This window comes from Pinus tabuliformis, chromosome 1_1 (assembly GCF_031772625.1).
Source record: "Pinus tabuliformis cultivar Carrire ecotype Pingquan chromosome 1_1, CPIR1, whole genome shotgun sequence".
NCBI classification, from domain to species: domain Eukaryota; kingdom Viridiplantae; phylum Streptophyta; class Pinopsida; order Pinales; family Pinaceae; genus Pinus; species Pinus tabuliformis.
The window spans coordinates 874481083-874504035 of record NC_142297.1 but is presented as its reverse complement, the minus strand read 5'-3'; the positions used below and the strand labels follow the sequence as shown (position 1 = coordinate 874504035).

The 22953-nt window shown below is 39.9% G+C and overlaps 1 protein-coding gene across 5 annotated transcripts in view; it reads left to right on the top strand.

The window, feature by feature from the left end:
• Window positions 1-22953, top strand: part of LOC149217107 (uncharacterized) — a 243600-nt gene that overhangs the window by 41635 nt on the left and 179012 nt on the right. For 4 of the 5 annotated variants that reach the window (XM_089392948.1, XM_089392949.1, XM_089392946.1 and 1 more), the window contains exons 2-4: window positions 14065-14157; window positions 14544-14607; window positions 14754-14858. In XM_089392948.1, coding sequence (XP_089249074.1) covers window positions 14065-14157; window positions 14544-14607; window positions 14754-14858 — 262 coding nt within the window. The remainder of the gene's footprint in view (window positions 1-14064; window positions 14158-14543; window positions 14608-14753; window positions 14859-22953) is intronic. The other variant, XM_089392950.1, reaches the window with a different exon arrangement.

The following is a 22953-nucleotide window of genomic DNA, read 5'->3' as shown; positions in this document are numbered from 1 at the left end:
ACTTGGTCTAGTGTAGAGTTAGGTAAAGTGTGTTTCTTTACTATGTACTTTTGTAACTTACAATCCGACAGTCACGATCTGTTCTAGACATGAAGTGATCCGACGGGTTCATTCTCTCCTTGGTATTATCGACACTTGATCCGTGGCCTAAAACCCGACTGTTTCCATGATCTTTATTTAAAGAGCATGGAGGGTCATTTGTAAGGTAACCGTTCATGAGAGAAGCTTATGTAAATGTTCATTCTTTTATTAATAAATTGCCTGAAGTGGCCGCGTTGGCTCAGGTCGTGGACTGTTTCCCTCTTTGAGGGTTTAAACCACGTCAAGAATACTGTTTTATTGATTTATGATTTGTTTGTGAGCGGTGTCCTTTGGTGTTCTGTCTGAGGAACTTACCCTGTAAATTCTTACAACAATGCTGGCAAGACAAATGATATATATAGACACCATCATCATTGTCTCCCAAGGTACATACCCCACCTTGGTGTTCACTGAGTATGACCTCCTATTGGACTATTCTTATCTTGGGTAGTTAATCCTCAAAGAATATCGGTCCACGACTGCTCTTGTCTTGAATGCCCTACCACATTCTCAAAGAGTATCGAATGCCAGATGGTTACCCAATCTTCCATTCTTTCTTCCCAAGTGAAAACCAGAATGTAGTGTCTATCTCTCCCTCTCAATTAGGGAGGACAAATCCACCAAACCAAGCTTGTCTCTTAAGTATACAAGCTTCTTGTTCGGAAGTGATTTTGTCAATATGTCAGCTACTTGCTCATCAGTGGAGATATACCGTAGCTGAAACACACCATTTTGTACTAGCTCTCGAATATAGTGATACTTGTTGTTGATATGCTTTGTCTTTCCATGAAACATTGGATCCTCAGACAAACGAATACAACTGGTGTTATCACAAAGTATCATTGTAGGGTTCATCGGTCCTTCAAACAAGTCAGATAGCAGCGTCCTTAACCATATTGCTTCCCTTCTTACTTCACATGCTACAACATATTCAACCTCAACACTACTCAAAGCAACAATGTCTTGCTTTTTGCTCATCCATGAGACCATGAAGGATACTAAACTGAAACATCCTCCCATAGTGCTTCTTCCATCCTGTTCACTGCCTCCCCAGTCGGAATCTGTATACCCAATCAATTGGAATGATGGTTTAGACAGTAGTTGATGGTTCCTCGCAAATATCTCAGAATATGCTTTGCTGCTATCCAATGATCATGCTTCGGCTCCATTTGGAATTGACTGAGTATATTTACTGCAAAACATATGTTTGGTCAAGTATTCACTAAGTACATCAATGAGCCAACAAGTTGTCTATACCTGGAAGGATTCATAAGGCTTGATTCAGAACTCCTCAGTCTCTTCAAGTTTGTGATCATAAGTTTACAGTCCATCATGTCGAACTTCATTAGAATCTCAATCACATACTTTCCTTGACCCAAATAGATTTCATTCGGTCCTTGCCAGACTTCTAGTCCCAAATAGTAATGCATCAGTGTAAGATCCTTCATGTCAAATTTTGTTGCTAGTTGCTTCTTACATTCTTCAATTCGACCTTCTACACCTATCGAGAGAAGATCATCTACATACAGCAGAATAATTACAGGGTAATTGTTTACAACCTTAATATAAAGGTTCGAGTCAACCGAACTTTTTGTGAAGTCTATTCTCTGTAGGTATGCATCCATTCTAACATACCATGCCCTTGGTGCTTGCTTGAGGCCATATAATGCTTTCTTCAATCTGCAAACATATGCCTTCCTATCTTTGACTTCAAATCCCAAGGGTTGTTCTATATAGACTTCTTCATCTATAGTGCCATTCAGAAACACAGTCTTGACATCCATTTGGTGGATGTTCCATCCCATCGATGCTACCAGAGGGACTAATGATCGAATCGTTGTATATCTTGCTGTTGGAGCAAATGTTTCTTCATAGTCGATGCCTTCAAGTTGAGAGAACCCTCTAGCCACAAATCTTGCTTTATACTTATCTATACTTCCATCAACTGCATGCTTGATCTTATAGATCCACTTGGAAGTAACCACAGATTTGTCTTCGGGCCTAGGTACGATCTCCCAAACTCCATTCTTCATTATAGATTGATACTCTTCATTCATGGCATCCTTCCATTCTCGATGTTCTACAACCTCTTCAAAGGTGGATGGTTCTACTTCTATTAATTTTGTCATGTATGCAGCATACCCAGAATATTTCTTGGGTCTCTTACTTTCTCTAAATGATCCTTATGCTGCCCCATGACGTTCTGCATCAAGTAGTGTGGATTTCAACCAATTAGGTCTTTTCCTTTTTTTCGGGAATGACCGCGGGTTGAACAGGTTCACTTGACCCTTCTTCTTCATGGTGTGATCCTTCTCCTTCCTTGTCAACTTCTTCCTCAAACATCGGAAGTTCTTCGTCATCAAAATCTATAGAAAGTTCTTTTGACTTCTTGAATGCTATACTCTCATCAAATATGACATCATGACTAACTTCAATGTGATGTCCATCTCTCATATAGATTCTATAGGCCTTTGATGAGTTACTATACCCAACAAAAGTCCCCTTCATACCGGAAGGATCCAACTTCTTTCTTTTGTCCTTTGCTATATGAATATACACAAGACACCCAAAGATTTGGAGATGATCTATAGATGGCTTCTTCCCAGTGAACACTTCTTTCGAAGTCTTGTTATCTAGAGATCTGTGAGGACATCGATTTTGAATGTAGACCGCTATCTTGGTTGCCCCTCCCCACATAAACTTGGGTAGATCTTGATCGTGTAACATTGCTTTTACACTTTCGTCAATGGATCTGTTCTTTCTTTATGTGACTCCATTTTGTTCAGGATTGTATAGGACTATCAACTCCCTCTTAATCCCAGACTCCTTGCAAAAAGCTATAATCTCTTTAGATGTATATTCTCCTCCATTATTAGATCTTAGTATCTTGTTTCTTCTTTTTGTAAGGTTCTGCACTTCAACGTTGAATTCTTGAAATTTTGTAAATACTTCATCCTTGGATTTCATTAAGTAAACCATGCCTTTCTTGAATGATCATCTATGAATGTGACATAGTATAGATGGCCTCCAAGTGATTTTGGAGTCATAGGGCCACATACATCAGAGTGAATAAGATCCAAGATTTCTTTCGATCGTGAAGCACTGCTTCCAAATGGTCTCTTGGTATTCTTACCCAATGCACATCCCTTGCAGACACCTTCATGATCTTCCTTTAGATTCAAGATTCCATCTACTATGGAATTTAAAGTTGGAAGAATTTTGAAATGTAGATGACCAAACCTTCGATGCCAAAGTTCACATGGACTAATCTCAGTGTGAACTAGGGCTTGGTTTACAGGAGATATTAATCTGTAAAGCCTTCCTTCTCGGATACCAATAACTTTAGCTTGATCTATGCTTGAGTCCTTTCCCCAAACAACTACCTTTCCATCAATGAAGGCTACTCTATCTCCTTTATCTTCTAAACTTGAAATAGAAAGTAAATTTTTGTGCAAACCTGGAACAAATAAAATGTTGTTGAGGTGGATGTTGCTTCCATCTTTGAGTTTTATGGAAGTTGATCCAATGCCCTTCACTGAATAGCTTTTGTTGTCTCGAAGTTCCACAAAGTAAGTGGATTTTCTTTTTGACAAGGTTTTCAATTGGTTGGAGTGACCAATCATGTGCCTTGATGCACCACTATCAATTACCTAGATGTCTTTGTCTTGGAATGTACCAGAGAGAGCCGAAAAGAGACCTTCATCCCTTTCATTGATTGATGCCTTCTTTGAAGAGAATAAGAGACTCCATGCTTTCTTGATACCTTTCTTGAGATGGCTTGCAATCTTTTAGATGAACTTCTTCATTGTAGAGGAGATCTTCATGATGCCCTCAAAGCTCTGATACCATGTTGAGAATTCAATAGGGCAATGAATATGTTAATTCTCTTAACTTGATAACTGCTTGTGTTACCTTTTACTTATTAGCATTGTTCTTTTATTATTCCAATGTGCATTACATCAAACAACTACCAAAACAATAAGAACAGTGACACAATATATCGGCTGCAAGCTAGGGCCAAAACCCCTCCTCTTGAGGGGAAAACTCGCAAATCTCTTCTTTATCTTTCTAATCTTTCAATTGACGAATACCACGAGCTAGACTCAGACAAATACCCTCCAAGATCAAGTCTACCACGACATCTTGCTGCAATCTCTTTGACCTCCTAGTAGATGCGAAATTCTGCTCCCCAGCAACTGCTGCTGCTTCTCTAGGAGACTTCGATCTCCTTCTAATAGCCTTCCTCTGGACTTCGCTTGCCTTGACTTGAGTCCTGAGGCTAGTAAGATGCCCTAAGAGACCTTCGCTTGCCTTCCCTTCTCTTCTGCTTCAACATTGAACCACCAGAGATCCCAGTGCAAAAAACCCTAACTTCGACCTTCCTAGAAGAATAGATAAGGCCTTGAAACTTCAACTTCTTCGACTTCCTCTTCTTTGCACTTCCTTCTTGACTTCTTCTTCTTCTGCTTCTTCGCATAAAAGATGAGTGAGGAGTGATCCAAATGGAGGACGAGTTCCTCTTATATATATAGGCTTCTTCAAGGTTGGACGCGACTCTTCATTACGCTGACTTGATAGCTCATTAGGCCGACTTGATCTTGGAGGTATTTTGATACTTTAAAGACAAAATAATTTTTTCTTTACACTTTACAATGTGCCCATAGGGTCTTCAATATATGACAATGAATCTTATACCTAGGAAAAACCCTAGAAGCACTCAATGGGTGCTTGACCTATAAAACCAAAGAACTTGAGCATGAAACCCATGCTCCAATGATAATAATAATTTCTTTTTCATTTTATATTTACAAGAATATATTTCATACTTATAAAGACCGAACCTAGTTACACATTTTTCAACACAAGGATGAATATTCTGAGCTTGATTTCGTTCCATTTGGATCAACCTAGACTGCATGGCTCTCATTTCTCTAGCATGCTCAATTCTCATTTCTTTAATCATCCGTGTTAATTCCTTAATTAGGTCATGCTCTACCTCCTTTATCTCTTTCCCTTTAGATTTGACCAAACCTCTTTCAAAACCAGGAATTTCTGATTTACCAGACGCTTTCTTATCTTTTTCTAACTCTTCGGCTATAGCTTGAGCAGAAGCTAAGTCGGTTGGTTTAGCACGTCTTATTTCATAAGATGTATCAACAACAAATGCTTCAAGGTATTGCTCTAATAAGGATTTGTTAGGAGGCTTATAGTCCTGAGTCATCTCTTTGACAATGCCATTGAACCTTTGATTGAATTCTTCAACTGTTTCATTTTCATTCTTCTTAATACTGTTGATGGCTTTGAACAAATATCTTCCTTCTTTCTTGTCCCCATATTTACCCTTAAAAGCATTGATGATAGCTTGCAAAGAATCGAAAGAGTTATCAGGCTTATCTAAGAACCATTGCAATGCATCATCTTCTAATGAAAGGACAAAGAGCTTCATCTTAACATCTTCATGATTGTAGGCAGTTGCGTGAGCATGTCTCAGTAGGAAGGATGTGAACTTTTTGAGATGAGCGTCAACGGTGATTGTAGGTATTTTTATATGGTTGTAGCAAACATATCAGATCTGGAAATTAACCCACAGTTCACAAAAAATCACTTATATGCATCCAATTTGACTTCAAAATTAATTCTTAATGCCTTAGGTGATTTATTAGTGAATTTAGGCTTATCTTAGATGTGTTTAGGTGCTGAATACACCGCTGTCGTAAAATATTTCAGAATTATAAATGAATACAGTGATGACAAAGAGGGATTAGAGAGCAAACCAAGAGGCCTAATGGCCTTGTAGGTAGCTAGTTACTCTTCCAATGTACTTGAGCACCTGCAACCACAATGTTAGCTCTAAAATCGCTGCAAAACAAATTGTTAGAGATGAAACGCTAAGGCAAACTCAATCAATGACTGAAAAATGGCTAAATGAGGGTTAGAAGGATAGGCTAGGTTGGAAGAGGGCTAAGGATGAGGCTAGAGGCTAGGAAGGGGAATAATGGAGGGAGAAAGGCCTGCGGTTAAGGAAAAAGATCCAATGGAGGGGGACCGAGAGGGTTAGAGGCCCTCCTAGGGCCATGGTAAGGCCTAAAAGGCCTACGACTAGAGGGAGCAACCATCTAAAGGCTGGGACAAGGGCAAAGAGGGGGCTAAGGGCCCTAAAAAGGGCTGCCGCTAAGCCTAAAAGGCTAGCGGCCCAAGGGGAAGCCCTTTAAAGGGCTGCGACCTAAAGGAAATGGCCTGAAAAGGTCACAGACAACCCTAAAGGGCTTGCGGCCAAGGAAAGGAGGAGGGCCAAGGGCCTAAAATCCCTCTAGGGGTCACGACTAGGGAAAAAAGGCAGATGACTAGGCCTAGAAGGCCTAAAAAATTTTGAAACCCCTGCAATTGCACAAAAATTCCAATGATCACTTCAAAATGCTGGACGACTTCCCTTCTTCAGCTAGACATTGAGTTTTTTGGGAAGTTGGGGAGGCTAGATCTTATCCTCAAGGGCCTAGATCAACCTTCCTTGCTTGGATGAGTATCCTGGAAAAAATTGCTGCTTCAAACCCTTGAGCTATCACTTGCACAAATGAATAAAAGAATTCCAAACCCTTGAGAGCTATCACTTGCACAAATGAATAAAAGAATTCCAAAACAACAAACCACACTTGTTGGTTCGAAACGTGTCGGCCAAAAATTTCTCTTATGTGATTTCTACCGGAAGACTTTGCTTAATTCATTATGGATCAGAGAAGCTTGAATAAGAAATTTACAAAATATTTACAATATAAATTTACAAGCTCTCATTAACATATTAATTCTTTTTAGCCCAAGGTCAAATAATAATTTCATTTTTTTTAATAAATGACAATGGATGAATAATTTCGAAAGGTAGATTGGCTAAAACCCTTCCGCAAATTAATTTACCACAATGAAATCTTAGAGCCCAAACAAAGTCGACTCTTCCCCATAGTCTGTGAACTTGTTGCCCAAGGGTTAGCGTACCTGTAAATCTCTATAATGTTCTCAAGATAAAGTTGTTAGATCATATGGTGAATCAGATCACCGAAGATAACTTGTATCAATAGAATGTTCTTATCACCGACAAATGAAATAACAATTTGAAAAATTATTCAACGCAATATAGGATAACGCATAGCTAACACATACCACAGATCAACAGAATGAAGAACACCATGAACTGAACCCCAAAGTATTTCTATTATGATAAAAAAATGTTCCTAGCAGAGCAGTAGCTCAATACTAGCATTATAAATTTTTTCTCATCCATAAATCATCTCTTGAATATAGAAGCTCAATAGCTTCTTTATATAGAGAAACCCCTCCAAGTTGAAAATAACGACCAGTTGGCTTGATCCTTGTCAAAATAATTTTGACTGTCGAAAATAACTTCATCATCTTTTAATCTACATCGTTGATTTTTTTTTTTTTTTTGAGGAAAAATTCTAAATTTTCTCAAAAACCACTTTTAATTAATCAAAAAATTAATATTTTAGATTAATTTTCTAAAAAATTAGACTTTGACTTAACCACCAATTTCCAAGGGCTCAAATTTTCTTAAAATATCCATTTTTCCTTTGGTGGACCTCCAAAAATTGACTTCTTTTTGACCCACGAATTTTTTGATTATTTCCATTTGGAGAGAAATTAATTTCTCTATAATCTTTTTGTTTTTTTGTTTGTCAAGTTATCTGTGATCCTCCAGGCTTGACATGTGGCTTGAGGAGCTGCGACCCAGGGGCATCTAAGCCGTCAAAGTCACCCGGGGTTTGCACCGGGCCTGGGCCACACCAACCCTTAGCTGACTATATTTTTTAGCATGTCTCCTTAGCTGACTGGATTTTTTAGCATGTCTCCTCCTAGCACATGGCATAACCTCATGTGAGGTTTGATCTTGGGTCGCCTTGTTGACGAGGCCCATCCTCAACTGGTTGTGCTAGTGGGACTTGACTTCTCTATAATTATTTTTGACTCAAAATTAATCAATTTTATGGCTTAGGATTTTAATTTAGTTTAGCTAGAAAAATTAATTAATTGACTCTAAAGGGGATTAGCAAATTTTCCACCCTCAAATATTTTAGCCATGGTGTCTTACTGTAAGGGACCATGCACTAAAATATTTTTTACATCGAAGAATTACAATATTAACCCTTGAAAGGGGAAAACACCTTTACACATAGACCCTCAATAATTTACCCAATTCTACGACACTATATGATTTAGTATGAAACCAAGTGTGCTTGTAATAAAACAACTTACCGATGGTGTCTGGCGGCGAGGGACCATGCACTAAAATTATTCACAAACACACTTTTACAATAGACTCGATATAAAACTAGGACTCACCTATGATCTTGTCAACCAATTCCACCCTAGCTTTGGGGTTTAAGCTGGAAGAAAAGCTCTGTTGATTAGGCGTGTTTACAAACACACATAATTCGAGGAGGTTAAAAAATTTCCTAGGATGAAATCCTTTGCCGAAATCAGAGGCTTACCTAGGTGTTGTTACATAATTAAATGGTCATACTAGCATCATTTAAAATAAAACTTGTAGAAATTGGGTTTACAATGATGTAATCATGCTGGCTGACGACTATGATCTTTGAAAATTTTTCCTCCACTTCTTTGTACTCTGCTTCCTTGGATTGTTGACAAAGTGTGGTCAATAGATTCCATACGAGAACTAGCTAGTTCGGTACCAAACTGTCATTTTCCAGTCTGTGACACTGGTTCGGATTGTGTTTCTCTCGAAAACAGTGAGACCGATCAATTTAGTCCAGTCCGGTCCGGTTCTGAGAACATTGACTTCCAATTTTTCATATTATTGTCATATTGCATGGCCATGAAATATGGTGTCCAGGTTTGTGGCATTCTAACTATTGACATTATGAGAGAGTCGTCGTCTCTATGTTTTCCAATAACATGTTCCAAGAAAAATGTTCCACATTATGTGATCCTAGTGGGATTTGAAGACCAACTTTTGCTTCAGCGATATTTTTTGCTATTATTGCTTTGTAGATTTCTCTACATAGTATACACACAGTTGGAACTTGGAACAAGTCACAGAACATATGCTCTTACATAATATATTAAATTTCAATCCTCAAAGAGACTAGCCAGTCAGGTTGTGTTCCCTTTCTTCACACCAAGGTTGCTGGGGAGCAGGAGCGAAAGCGGAAGCAGGGAATGACATTTTCAAAAGCTCCCGAGTCGAGAGCGAATTTTATATAATATATATGTCAACAAAAGCATGTAAAATGATGAATTAGTTATAAAAAGCATAAAAACATGGATTAAACCATATAACATCAATCATCTAGTAGTTACAATCTTTATCAGCCATAGGTCCATAAGTTACAAGTTTTGATTTATATAGCATGTAAGAGTGCACATAACCAAAATAACATCTGGTGCAATCCATCTACCGAAAATACATCAACAAACCGACTCTAGATGGCCTCTAACATCCAAAAAAATCATGCTACAACAAATTCCTACATATAATCAAAATCATTGCCTATCTTATGTAATGTTCCTTTTTCTGGTGTTCCTTATGACATGGTTAGGATGGACTTTCAGAGTTGGGGGCAGACAGGTCACAAGTGCAAGTTGGTGTCATCAGTGGGCCCAGGGGCTTTTGAAGGGGTTTTGTGGAGTTTCTATGAGGTTCGATGGAATTTGCTTGGTATATTCCCTCATCTGCATAGTTTGCCTTTCATTCCGACGCATTCTGACAACTTTCAAAAAGCAGAGTTATTATTGGGCCTGACTCAATTAATTATGCTTAAGGTGGCATTCCAGGAGGAATACTTGACATAACACCTTAGTGTAATAGCTCGTTGGAACTGGAACGAGAAGATCTACATGATGGGATGGCTAGATGTGATTTTCAGTAACCCGAGGAGACATGGTGGCAAATTTACCCTTTTCCCACATTAAAAAGAATATTTTAATTAAAATAAAAGAGGGAAAAGTGCTCCATGATTAAAATAATAATAAAATAGGAGGGTCTAGAGAGGTCTATCAGATCTATAAAAGAGGAGGAGGCCATTGGAGGACATCTTGTATTTGATATTTCTTCTTGTATGAGAGGTTGAGAACTCGGTTCTCTACTTTAACAGTAGCCCCAGGACGAAAGTCCTCGGGTGATTCAGTGGAATTGGGCGAGTACCCATCTCCCCTTGGTGAATTCATCCAGAATTCACAAGAGAGCTCAATAGTGACATTTCAATTCAGTTTGGAGGGCCAACACAACATTGGAGCAAATTCTTGAGGCCAGTTTCCCATCTCAGCTATTTTATGGTATCAGTATGTAAACTCCAGTTTATATTATAATAAAAATGAGATTATTTTTTGCTTATCGAGTTATGGAATTGCATGCATTCTATCTGTTATAGTTTACATGGCAACCTTTTGATAGTTGAATGGTTATTTTATGGAGAATTTTTGGTTAAGTTAGATTTCTACCAAATTAGCAAAATTTTCCATTTGGGACATTACATCTTAGGATCTTTGTCATTACTATCACCCTCTAAGCATTAACATAAGATAGAAAAAATGTAGCATGTCAAATCAAGATTTTGTTTGAGTGATGGGTACATTTTTAGTAGGGTCATGATAGAGGAGTTCGACAACCAATGTCACTAACATCAAGGTACATAAAGGGATTGGTGCTCTTGATTAAATACGAGTTCCGTACCCTAGTACATGACAAAATCCAATGAAAACATTACAAATTCCCTAATCCCGAAACCCTGAAAAACTGATAAGTATGCTGGATTTTGAGTGAGATCTAAAATCTACTTTCTTCATATAAAATCCAATGAGGTCGGAACTACTCTCAAACATTTTGAGTCATTTCATGGTAATGTAAAAAATTTATGTAAAAAGATCCTACCTAAGATAAATCATTATCATCACAGGAAGTTCACAAAATCCATTGAAATTGAAAAACTGTTAAATTTGGCAACTAGGGCCAAACATCACTTTGGACAACTCTTATGAGGCAGCTGATATTTTTCGTGGATTCCTCTTTCCAAGAGGTGTAGGATTGATCTAAAGATCATCCCATTCTAACATGTACAAATGAAGTTATGAATTTATTTTGATTATGGACAAATTGTCAAGGTCAGCCAACCATCAAATTGGTCTCTTCCAGCCTTCAACATTGCATATAAATACAAGGTGCTTCCTCATCATTTTGGCATCTCATTTCATTCATTTTTCTTTCTTTCATCTTGATTGGGTACGGATTTCTGGGCCTCTCTCTCTCCACACTTGCGAAAGGAAGACTGTGTTTTCTAGCTGTTGCGTTGACCAGATTTGACTGAAATTTCTGGTGGCGAAATTTCAAGAGGGCGAAATTTCAGGAGGCTGACTTTGACTAGTGTTGACCCTGTTTGACTCCGGTTTTGTGAGGGAGACTTCTGTTTGGGCAAGCTGCTGTTTTGGGCACAAGAACTGAGGCAGTTTGACCCCTGCATTGACCAGTGTTGACTGCCCTAATTCAGGCTGCTGCGTTGACTTTTGTTGACCAGATTTGACTAGTTATTTTCGGACTGTTTTGGGCTGCATTATCTTACTGTTGGAGGCCGAGTTAACCAAGGTTGACTGAGCTGTTTTGGAGGTCAATTTCAGCCCTGTTGACCAACGTTGACTTTCTGGTTAGGGCTTTTTGTTTGTGTTACTTTGACTGATCAGTTTGGGCAAGTGAATATTGTAAATTGTACTCTCTCTCTCTTCTTAAACTTCTGAAGAATTATAAGAGGAATTGATCAAGGGTTTTCCCACATTGGGGTTTGACTCTAGCTGGTGCCATATCTTGTGTCCTCTTGTGTTGGCTTGTCTTCTACTATTATTGTTTATGTTCTATCTGCATTTTACTATCATGTTGATGTGATTGCTATATTGGATATGATATTGGGTTAATAAAGAAATTTGAAGTAAAGTTGATCTAAGCATAGAACATACCATTGTTATCCTAAAATTAACAAAAACACTTTGGCAAATTGAACATGATGCTAGGAGGATCAACAAGAACTGGATTCTTGCCCTTTCTTCTGGCCTTCCTCTTAAATCCTGTCTCCCCACTCATTTTTTTGCTTTTTCTCTTTTTCTTGGAGGATTATTATTATTATTATTTATTTCGATTTATTTTCTTAATTTATTAATATTAATAATATTATATATTTTTATATAATATATTAAATGAGAATGTTCCTTTTACTTTAAGAATTTAACATTACCATGAATTGCATATCAATAGTAGGGCCATAGGCTTGATCATTAGGCTTTCCCACTCAAAAACTCTTGTTTGTTTGAAAAAAAATTGCATTTGGAATGTCTCCTTTTGCGAAAAAAGCTAGGGAGCGAATTATTTTTCAAGGAGCACGCTCCTGGGGTCGCTCCCTATGCGCTCCCAAAGGGACTGTGCTTCGGGAGCGGATTTGAGGGGGGGGGGGGGCGGTGCTCCCTCGCAACCGTGCTTCACACCATGGATCTAGACATGAAGAATCCACTGTATACTACATTCTGTTATGGCCCATTTGAGAGGCATTTTTTCATGGTTTAAACACCTATCATTGGATGAAATGCGAATAATGGATTCGTGACCATTCTGAGATATATCAGTCTGACCTGTGGACTAAAAGTTTCGCTTAGGCCAGTTTATGAGCTCTGGGAAAAAGCAGGCCATCATATTCCTAGAAAAGGCTAGCAGACTTGTTGGCTTTGCCAAATGGAAACATGGATAGAGTATAGCTTTGTCTTTAGATGCTTTGTTTATTATCAGATCACTGCAGACATTATTTATTTTTGTTTGCTAAGTTGTGTGAGTCTGGAGATGACTGCATGCTTGACCTTTGGCGTGAGAAACGGCAATCCAGGGTCATCTAAGCTGTCAAAATCCCCTGGGGATCAGATGCCTGGGCCACACCAGCGCTTAACAGGGCTGGATTTTTTGCCTGTGGAGTTTCGAACTGGTGACCTTCACATCACGGAGTGCCTTAACAGTACACTCCATCACTGTCTATTGTATGCCCCGTGGGCATCATTGCAGACATTATTGCTTGTTTAGAGACTTGGGTTTTGTTTTGTTTTTTTCTTTTTTCTTTAATGACCTTTGATGTATTTTGAGAACTAGAGATGTATAACCCTCTTTATCTGGGTGTTGGCTCAGTATACGAAGAACTTTCGCAACAAAGGGACTAATCACAGATTAGTGTCATCACATCGTTCTTTTATCATACGGGAAATGTATGGGAAACAACTTTAGTATCAGGGCCACCATAATTGATCAGTTTGCTGAACAACTACACAGAGACAACAACATACATCGTGTTATGGAGTGAATAATCATGGCTTAATCCAGCTGTGATGACTGGTCTCCCTTGCTGGGATTCTTTTGTATGCTGATTATAGAATGTACTTAAACCAAATGTTCATTTACTTTTCTTTCATTTTATACTGGAGATGCTTGCAGCGTGGCCTTGTCTTTGGTTACAGTCCCATTAAATATTAGCATTCTTGTGGACATTAATGAGTAAGACATTTCATGCATACGTTTATTTTGTTACATTTTTATTTTATGATTTATTATTTGGATTTTTTCTCAATATTGATTATTCATGATAAAGGTGTAAGAGTCTGATACTTCTATGTTAGTATGTGACAGCTGGTCAGATCTTGTTAGGAATAGTTTGAAAACGTTTGCACAGTGATGGATATTCAATTGACAATATGTGTACATGTTTGAATTGCTCTATTGCTCTATTGACTTATGTTTTCCAGATGTCACTGGATTTAATTACTGTCACTTTGAACCTTTATTTACAGTGTCCATTGTGGCTGCCTTGCATTGTCTAAGAGTTTGAGCGGAATATTTTCTAAGAGTTTGAGCGGAATATTTTCCCTTTCTTATAATGGCTGAATTATGATGCAACCAAAGAGCTGGTTTATATAACTCAATTGTCATCCTTTCAGGAATAAAGTGACTGTGTGCTTTGATTCTCTCCGTGATCGTTGTTCACGAGGCTCCACATGCCGCTACTATCATCCTTCCGCAGCAATGCGTGTGTAAGTTATCATATATTTGTATTTATGTGATATATACACATTTTATATATCGTATGCATTCTAAAGTTTTATCCAGGTTATATGTGATGGGCATGATTGGCAGATAACAAATGAAAATAAAGAATGTGATAGACAAGGAAAAGTATGACTTGTTTGTGGAATCATGCGAATGATGATTTATAGACAGATGGCCTTTGTATAGTTTCTCCAGAAACAATTTTGTATGGAACTATAAGAACGTTGCCTTAGATAGATGGCCTTTTTGAGGTTTCTCTAAAAAGAATACCGTCTGGAATCACAAGAACGTTGCCTTTTAGATAGATGCCCATTGTTAGATTTCTCTAGAAGAATTTCAGTAAACAGATTGTTTACATATTTCAGTTCAGGTCCATGCAGGAAGCAGCTGGCATTCGACCATCACCTTTTCCTGTGGCTCATGAAGTTGATGTGGTAAAGCCTGTTTTCCTTTATTTTACTTCATATTTGAATTGAACAAGTTGCAAAATTAGTGCCCACTGGATCTTCAATGATGTACATAAAAGGTACCACTTCAGTGATGGAAATGGGGAACAATAGGCCCTTTTTCTGTTTTTCAGACCAGGCCATCAAATATTCTCCTTGGGCCTCGAGGACCACCGCACCCACTGGCAGTTTTGAGATCTCCATCATCCGTGAAGAATATGACCAAGCCTTTAATGGAGGTAACTTTTGTGTGCTTGATTTTCTGAAAGCTGAAGTTGACTGTTGATGAAGTTCAAAGTTTGTGATTCATTTTTTTTTCTTAAACAGATGCTATTTGTATTAGAAAAAAGCTGCATCCGTGCTGTACAGCATAATAATACAAAAAGAGTTCTCTATCTTATTAAATACCAGCATTACTAATAAGCAGTATGTGTCAGGTACAGAGAATTCGAACATATCCTTCACAGAGGATTCCAAAAAGTTTCTGCTTGTGTGGACTCTATAAAGGACACCTAACGTTAATGCTGTTCTACATAACATGAAATGCTAATGAAAAACATTCTTGCTGAGAGCTTTGTCTTCAATGTTACATTTATCGTTTCTGCAATTTATCGCTGGGGCTCTGAAATTTAAGCTATTGGCAATATTGGGGAAAATATAAGAAAATATCAGGAACTTAAAAAAAGACAAAAATAATAATTTTTTTTAACTTGTAAAGTGTTGACACCTAATCATAGGGATTGGGTGAACAATTGTGAATAGTGTAAATAATAAATAAGGGAAAATGAAGAGTCATCGGGAGATGAAACTCAAGAGTCACTCCCTCATGTATATAACTATGAACAACCCAAATGAATAAACGGATTCTCATTTGAAGAGTTACTTCCTGGCCTGACATGGTATCAGAGCCAGTGCCATTTTTGGCTTCCCTCTCTACTTTGTAACTCCCATTTTGCCTATTTTGCCTATTCTGCCTCCATTCTGCATTTTTTTGTAGACTGACAAATCACTACTGGCGTTGAATGCTGTTGGCAGAGTCATTACAAGCAAATGGAGTCATGGAGGGCCGACTGTGGAATGGCATGAGAAAGGTGACAGTGTGATATGCATGAGAAAGGAGTCACGAGTGTATGGTAGGCAGCAACCTGCTCCTGGTATATTCACAAGTAAATTGCAGGAATCGGTGGATACATTGCTCCTCGGCCCATACACTGCTCCCATACGCCCATGGTATGACAACCCATACCCCTGTCGCTGCTCCCATAGGACTGCTCGTCGATACCTCCTAGTTTTGAACGCTGCTCGTGGTATGACAGCCCATACTCCTGTCGCTGCTCCCATACGACTGCTCGTCGATACCTCCCAGTTTTGAATGCTGCTTGTGGTATGACAGCCCATACACCTGTCGCTCCTCCCATACGACTGCTCGTCGATACCTCCCGGTTTTGAATGCTGCTCGACGCGCAAGTTATATTCCACGACCCTCCTCCATGGCCCTCCTCCATTCATAGTCAACTCCCATCGCCTCCCTTCACCCGCATACCATACCTTGCCCACCGGGCTACCATACACAGTCCATACCTCGGCCCTTGGCATATGTGAATCCGCCCCAGGTTATATACATTAGCGTTGTCCAGTTATATACATTAACGTTGTCCAGGTTATATTACGTTGAACACTGTCCTTCTTCATTACCACTAGTTAACGCAGTTGGTAGAGATAGTATAACGCTGTCCAGATTTCAGCTTTCGTTGTCTATCTTCATATACAAGTGTTAAATTGGCAACTAGGGCCAAACTCCATGTGGGTTAGCTTATTTCTGGCAGCTGATATTTTTATTGGATCCCTCTCGTCGAGAGGTGTAGGATTGATCCAAAGATCATCCGATTCCGATAAGTATTTATGGAGATATGAATTTATTTTGTTTATGTAATTATTATCAAGCCGACTTGCACTTATGTAGGCTCTAGAAGCCCAACCGACGTGTCTATTCAACCTTACGCTTTTAGTATAAATAAGAGAGGATTTGGAGTCATTATAACAACATATTCTTCAAGTGATCTCCTCCTCTCCACGTCTTGGGTTATTGGTGAAGGAGAGACACTAAGAAGAATACGTTGGCCTTGGATGATACCCTAACTGATGTACGTTGTGGAGATGATGATCTAGCCGCAGTTCTGTTGTGCCCTAGCCACAGTTCAGATGTGTCTTAGCCGCAGTCAACATGAGAATCTGCTCCGTTGTCATAAAAGAGCCGCAGACATAACAACAGTCAAGCATGGAAGAAGCTGCAGTCATTATAATGTCAAGGAGATCTAGCCACAGTTAAAAGGAGACCTGTAGCTACCAAACGCAGTGTGAAGGTGTCACCATTACGCAACCCTAAACTACAGCTATGTGGCCCTAAACACTGTAATCATACGCAGTCATGGTTGCCTTTATACTTTGTTCATAAAGACATTTATACACAGAATACAGAGATATTTATATGCAGTCATAATTGCACTCAAGCATAGCCGCAGATTCAGCATACCTGTGTAGCAGAGAAGAATGTATGTGATCTGGGCACATCTATCTTCACGTTGGTAGTCTACATGACCCTCGGCCTACTTGTAGCAGTCTCGATGTGCTATGATCACAACAGATTTTGGTTTTGGTTGGATAAAGAAGATCTCGGTGACATACATCTTGTACAGCGGTAACTTGAAGTATTAGATGATGTTCCTATATGCAGTGATAGTGATCACTCTGCAAAGAGTGTCAGACTCATCGAAGGTAAGAGACAGGATCATAATCTTACAGTACAGTAAGGTGCAATTATGATCTCAAGGTACAAAGATCATTTCAACCTCTAGGAACAGTCATGGTGTATAATCCTCTCATCAAAGCAGTGATGAATGATGATGAATAGGGCTGCATAATGATAGAAGCTGCAGCACAGTGGGCATGATAAATAATGAGCAGCATGATGATGAGAGTAGATGAGAGCAGCTCAGTCATCAAGGCTCAACACTGTGACAGTACAGCATGGTGTCACTCGATTATGTGCAGCTAACGATGATAGGTGAAGGAGTCACCTTGGAGAATCAGTTGAAGCAGAATGTCTTCAACTGATCTCATTATTATAGAAGATGATCTATGATTAGATATAGACAATTCAAAGTGTTGACTTCTGTTGTAATTGTACTCTCTCTCTCTCTCTTTCTCTGCTGAATTTTGAAGTTAAAAGAAGATTTGATCAAAGGGTTTCCCCACACATTGTGGGGTTTGTCCCTGGCTCGCGCCATATCTTGTGTCCTCTTGCCTTGGCTTGTCTTCTGCGATTTATAGTTATGTTCTATCTGCAGTTTATCTTAATGCTGATGTGATTGCTAACTATGAAAATTTAAATAAATTGCTCTAGCATAGAACATACCAAAAATTAACATGGTATCAGAGCTGAGGTGAAGACAATGCCCAAGCAAGAGTGAAATAGCAATCACCAAAGACAGTTGGGACAAGACAGAAGGATCAATGGGTTCTTCATAATTCACCGAGGGTGAATTCAAAGCAGAGAATGTTATCAAAATGGTGCAGTGGAAGATTCTGATGGTCCATCTTAAGATCACTTCATTGGGAAGTTCGGATCTAAGGGTGGAAGAAAAGGCGGATGCCTTGTTGAAATAAGTTTGGCCGTTATGCGAAGGAGTGTCTGAATGGCAGAGACACATCTCTTGATGAAGATAATAATCATTCCTGGGACATCTTCAATGATCAAAAGAATGACTGATAATGCAGGTCATCAAGGAAATGGTCGACTCTTCCACGAAAGCAAGGAACCCCAAAATCTCTTTTATGTACCTGATCGAACCTGATGTCCATCTCGGAAATGGAAGTCAAAGGTTGTAGGGTGGCACTTATCGATGGAAAGGTACGTGTTTGAAAATAGATCTTTTAAAGATGTTTTTGAGTTCAGGGTTGTATCAAGTTGCAGGAAGTCCACTGGGGACCATGTCCATTGACTCAGCTCTAGAGGTCTGTGAGTCAAATGGTGTCTAGGATGCCTGAATTCAAAAGGAAGCATGAAGGTACATGTCTGAAATGTGCCAAAGGAAAATATTATAAGGGTACCATTCCCCTCATGCAGCAGGTTCACAGGTTTGGAACAACCCGAGGAGTTTGAGAATCATGATCAAGGAATCTCATGTATACAGGTGGAAGAAAGCCCTCTATGGCTTGAAGAAAAACACCTCGGGCATAGTATGAGAGGATTGATAGCTGTCCAATGTAGCTGAGATTCACTAGGAGTGAAATCGATCCAAACCATTACTCGAAGGTTGTGGATGATGAACCTCTCGTACCGGCACCTATGTCTGACAGGTGCAGACCCTCTCATTTATAGGAGACAGAGGGAGTTGGATTCTGAATGCGAGAAGATAAGCTGCAAGCTTGTGACTGCCTCGAGGATCCTAACTTTCAGAAGTTATATGGTAATGATGTCGGACCAGATTTGGGAAATGCCTCTGAGTTTCATAAACTCATTCGCATTGATGTTCTTGGAGAACCTTCGTCCGGACATCTGTGTTGCAGTTAGCATGGTGAGCTCATATTTGGTTGAGCCTCACTAGATTAGTGCCAAGAATCTTCTAAGATATCTTCAGGGCACAATCTCTCATGAATTGAGATACACTGTCGAAAATATGAAACCACATGATTATTCGAATGATGAGTGGGTAGGCAGTGTGGAGGATCACTAGAGCACTTCTCAGTGCTGTTTCTCTTTGGAATCTGCCTCGATATCCTGGATGAGCAGGAAGCAGAAGTCGGTGACTCTGAGCACCACCAAGGCAGAATACATCGCTGATAGTATGGCCTTCTGTGAGGCAGTCTGGTTGCTGAAGCTCTTCAGTGAGCTGTTTGTACACATGATGAATACCACTGTGAATCTCTGTGACAACCAAAGATGGGATTTGATTATTGAGGAATCCCGTATTTGACAATTGCTCCAGCAGATAGACATCGATTATTGCCTTATCTGGGATATGGTAAGTCGATGATCAAGGAGGCTCCATCACACTGAGATGTTGTACAGGACAGAGCCCTAAGGAAAGATCAAATTTGTGATTTTCCCGAACGACTTGGAGTCGTCGAGAGACCTTTGTAAAAGGGTCCTACATGCTGCATACATTGAGCTCTAGGAGCTTTGGGGGGCTTGCAGTTCTATTGGAGCAACATACGACCACAGGGTGACTCACCCTCCCCTGGTGGTGCGCACTGAAACAAGATGATTCACTCTCTTGTGGGACAAGATGATTCGCTCTCTTGTGTAGCAGGATTGATGTGTTCTCCTGTGAGGCCTGGATTGATGTGTTCTCCATGGCGATTGTAGCAGGATTGATGTGTTCTCCTGTGAGGCCTGGATTGATGTGTTCTCCATGGCGATTGTAGCAGGATTGATGTGTTCTCCTGTGAGGCCTGGATTGATGTGTTCTCCATGGCGATTGTAGCAGGATTGATGTGTTCTCCTGTGAGGCCTGGATTGATGTGTTCTCCATGGCGATTGTAGCAGGATTGATGTGTTCTCCTGTGAGGACAGGATTGATTAAGTTCTCCTGTCGAGGCTTCCTACCCATGCAGTCTGGGACTCATGGGAAGTACCTCTCATCTGATCAATGAGCAGGGAAATGAAGATAGGGACCATAGTAATACCGATGGACGCATCGTTGTATCTACCGTACTCCCTATGCTAGGATGTCCTCCATTGATCTGGGATCAATGATACTGGTCTGGGACCAGTGGTAGGAGTTGTACATGCTATGACGCTGACTTCGGGTCGGCTGAGACTGGTCTGGGACCAGTGGTACATACTCCGAGACTGACTTCGTGTCAGTGCAGTACTGGTCTGGGACCAGTGAGAGTGGTACATACTATGACACTGACTTCGGGTCGGTTGAGACTGGTCTGGGACCAGTGGTACACTCTCTAAGACTGCGATACTGGTCTGGGACCAGTGGTAGGAGTGGTACTTACTATGAAGCTGACTTCGGGTCAGTTGAGACTGGTCTGGGACTAGTGGTATGCACTCTGAGACTGACTTCAGGTCAGTGGAGAATGATATGACTCATTCTCGATCAATTCTTCTTCTTCATAGTTCAGCGGAGATGAGCAGAGCAGAGCAGAGCCAGCAGAGCAAAGCTAGCAGAGTTGAGCTGAGCAGAGCAGAGCCAGTAGAGCAAAGCAGAGCAAAGCCAGCAGAGCTAAGCAGAGTAGAGCAGAGCCAGCAGAGCTTAGCAAAGATGGGTAGACCAGTGTAGGGCACTGATGGCAGAGATAGTACAGTCGTACATATGGATCAGCGGATGGAGTTCTCCCTAGTTGAGAGGGAGTGTTAAATTGGCAACTAGGGCCAAACTCCATGTGGGTTAGCTTATTTCTGGCAGCTGATATTTTTATTGGATCCCTCTCGTCGAGAGGTGTAGGATTGATCCAAAGATCATCCGATTCCGATAAGTATTTATGGAGATATGAATTTATTTTGTTTATGTAATTATTATCAAGCCGACCTGCACTTATGTAGGCTCTAGAAGCCCAACCGACGTGTCTATTCAACCTTACGCTTTTAGTATAAATAAGAGAGGATTTGGAGTCATTATAACAACATATTCTTCAAGTGATCTCCTCCTCTCCACGTCTTGGGTTATTGGTGAAGGAGAGACACTAAGAAGAATACGTTGGCCTTGGATGATACCCTAACTGCTGTACGTTGTGGAGATGATGATCTAGCCGCAGTTCTGTTGTGCCCTAGCCACAGTTCAGATGTGTCTTAGCCGCAGTCAACATGAGAATCTGCTCCGTTGTCATAAAAGAGCCGCAGACATAACAACAGTCAAGCATGGAAGAAGCTGCAGTCATTATAATGTCAAGGAGATCTGGCCACAGTTAAAAGGAGACCTGTAGCTACCAAACGCAGTGTGAAGGTGTCACCATTACGCAACCCTAAACTACAGCTATGTGGCCCTAAACACTGTAATCATACGCAGTCATGGTTGCCTTTATACTTTGTTCATAAAGACATTTATACACAGAATACAGAGATATTTATATGCAGTCATAATTGCACTCAAGCATAGCCGCAGATTCAGCATACCTGTGTAGCAGAGAAGAATGTATGTGATCTGGGCACATCTATCTTCACGTTGGTAGTCTACATGACCCTCGGCCTACTTGTAGCAGTCTCGATGTGCTATGATCACAACAGATTTTGGTTTTGGTTGGATAAAGAAGATCTCGGTGACATACATCTTGTACAGCGGTAACTTGAAGTATTAGATGATGTTCCTATATGCAGTGATAGTGATCACTCTGCAAAGAGTGTCAGACTCATCGAAGGTAAGAGACAGGATCATAATCTTACAGTACAGTAAGGTGTAGTTATGATCTCAAGGTACAAAGATCATTTCAACCTCTAGGAACAGTCATGGTGTATAATCCTCTCATCAAAGCAGTGATGAATGATGATGAATAGGGCTGCATAATGATAGAAGCTGCAGCACAGTGGGCATGATAAATAATGAGCAGCATGATGATGAGAGTAGATGAGAGCAGCTCAGTCATCAAGGCTCAACACTGTGACAGTACAGCATGGTGTCACTCGATTATGTGCAGCTAACGATGATAGGTGGAGTCACCTTGGAGAATCAGTTGAAGCAGAATGTCTTCAACTGATCTCATTATTATAGAAGATGATCTATGATTAGATATAGACAATTCAAAGTGTTGACTTCTGTTGTAATTGTACTCTCTCTCTCTCTCTTTCTCTGCTGAACTTTGAAGTTAAAAGAAGATTTGATCAAAGGGTTTCCCCACACATTGTGGGGTTTGTCCCTGGCTCGCGCCATATCTTGTGTCCTCTTGCCTTGGCTTGTCTTCTGCGATTTATAGTTATGTTCTATCTGCAGTTTATCTTAATGCTGATGTGATTGCTAACTATGAAAATTTAAATAAATTGCTCTAGCATAGAACATACCAAAAATTAACAACAAGTCTCATAGAACGCCGATATACATTATATTGTTTCATAATTTCATTGTCTTTGAATTATAGTATAACGTTGTCTCTGCTTCAAACTGTTGGTATTGTTTCAACTGCGTTTCCCTTTTGATATCATAATATGTCGCTGTCATAATTCGCTCTATTCATGATACCGACCTCCTCCCATAGCGCGTGTGCCTCTCCATCATAATAATGTTGTCTGGCATGGTACACCCCATATACCCCCTACCCCATATACACCCTTCCTCCAATACCACCTTCCCCAAATACCACCTTCCCCACATAATACCTCTGTCTTCATAT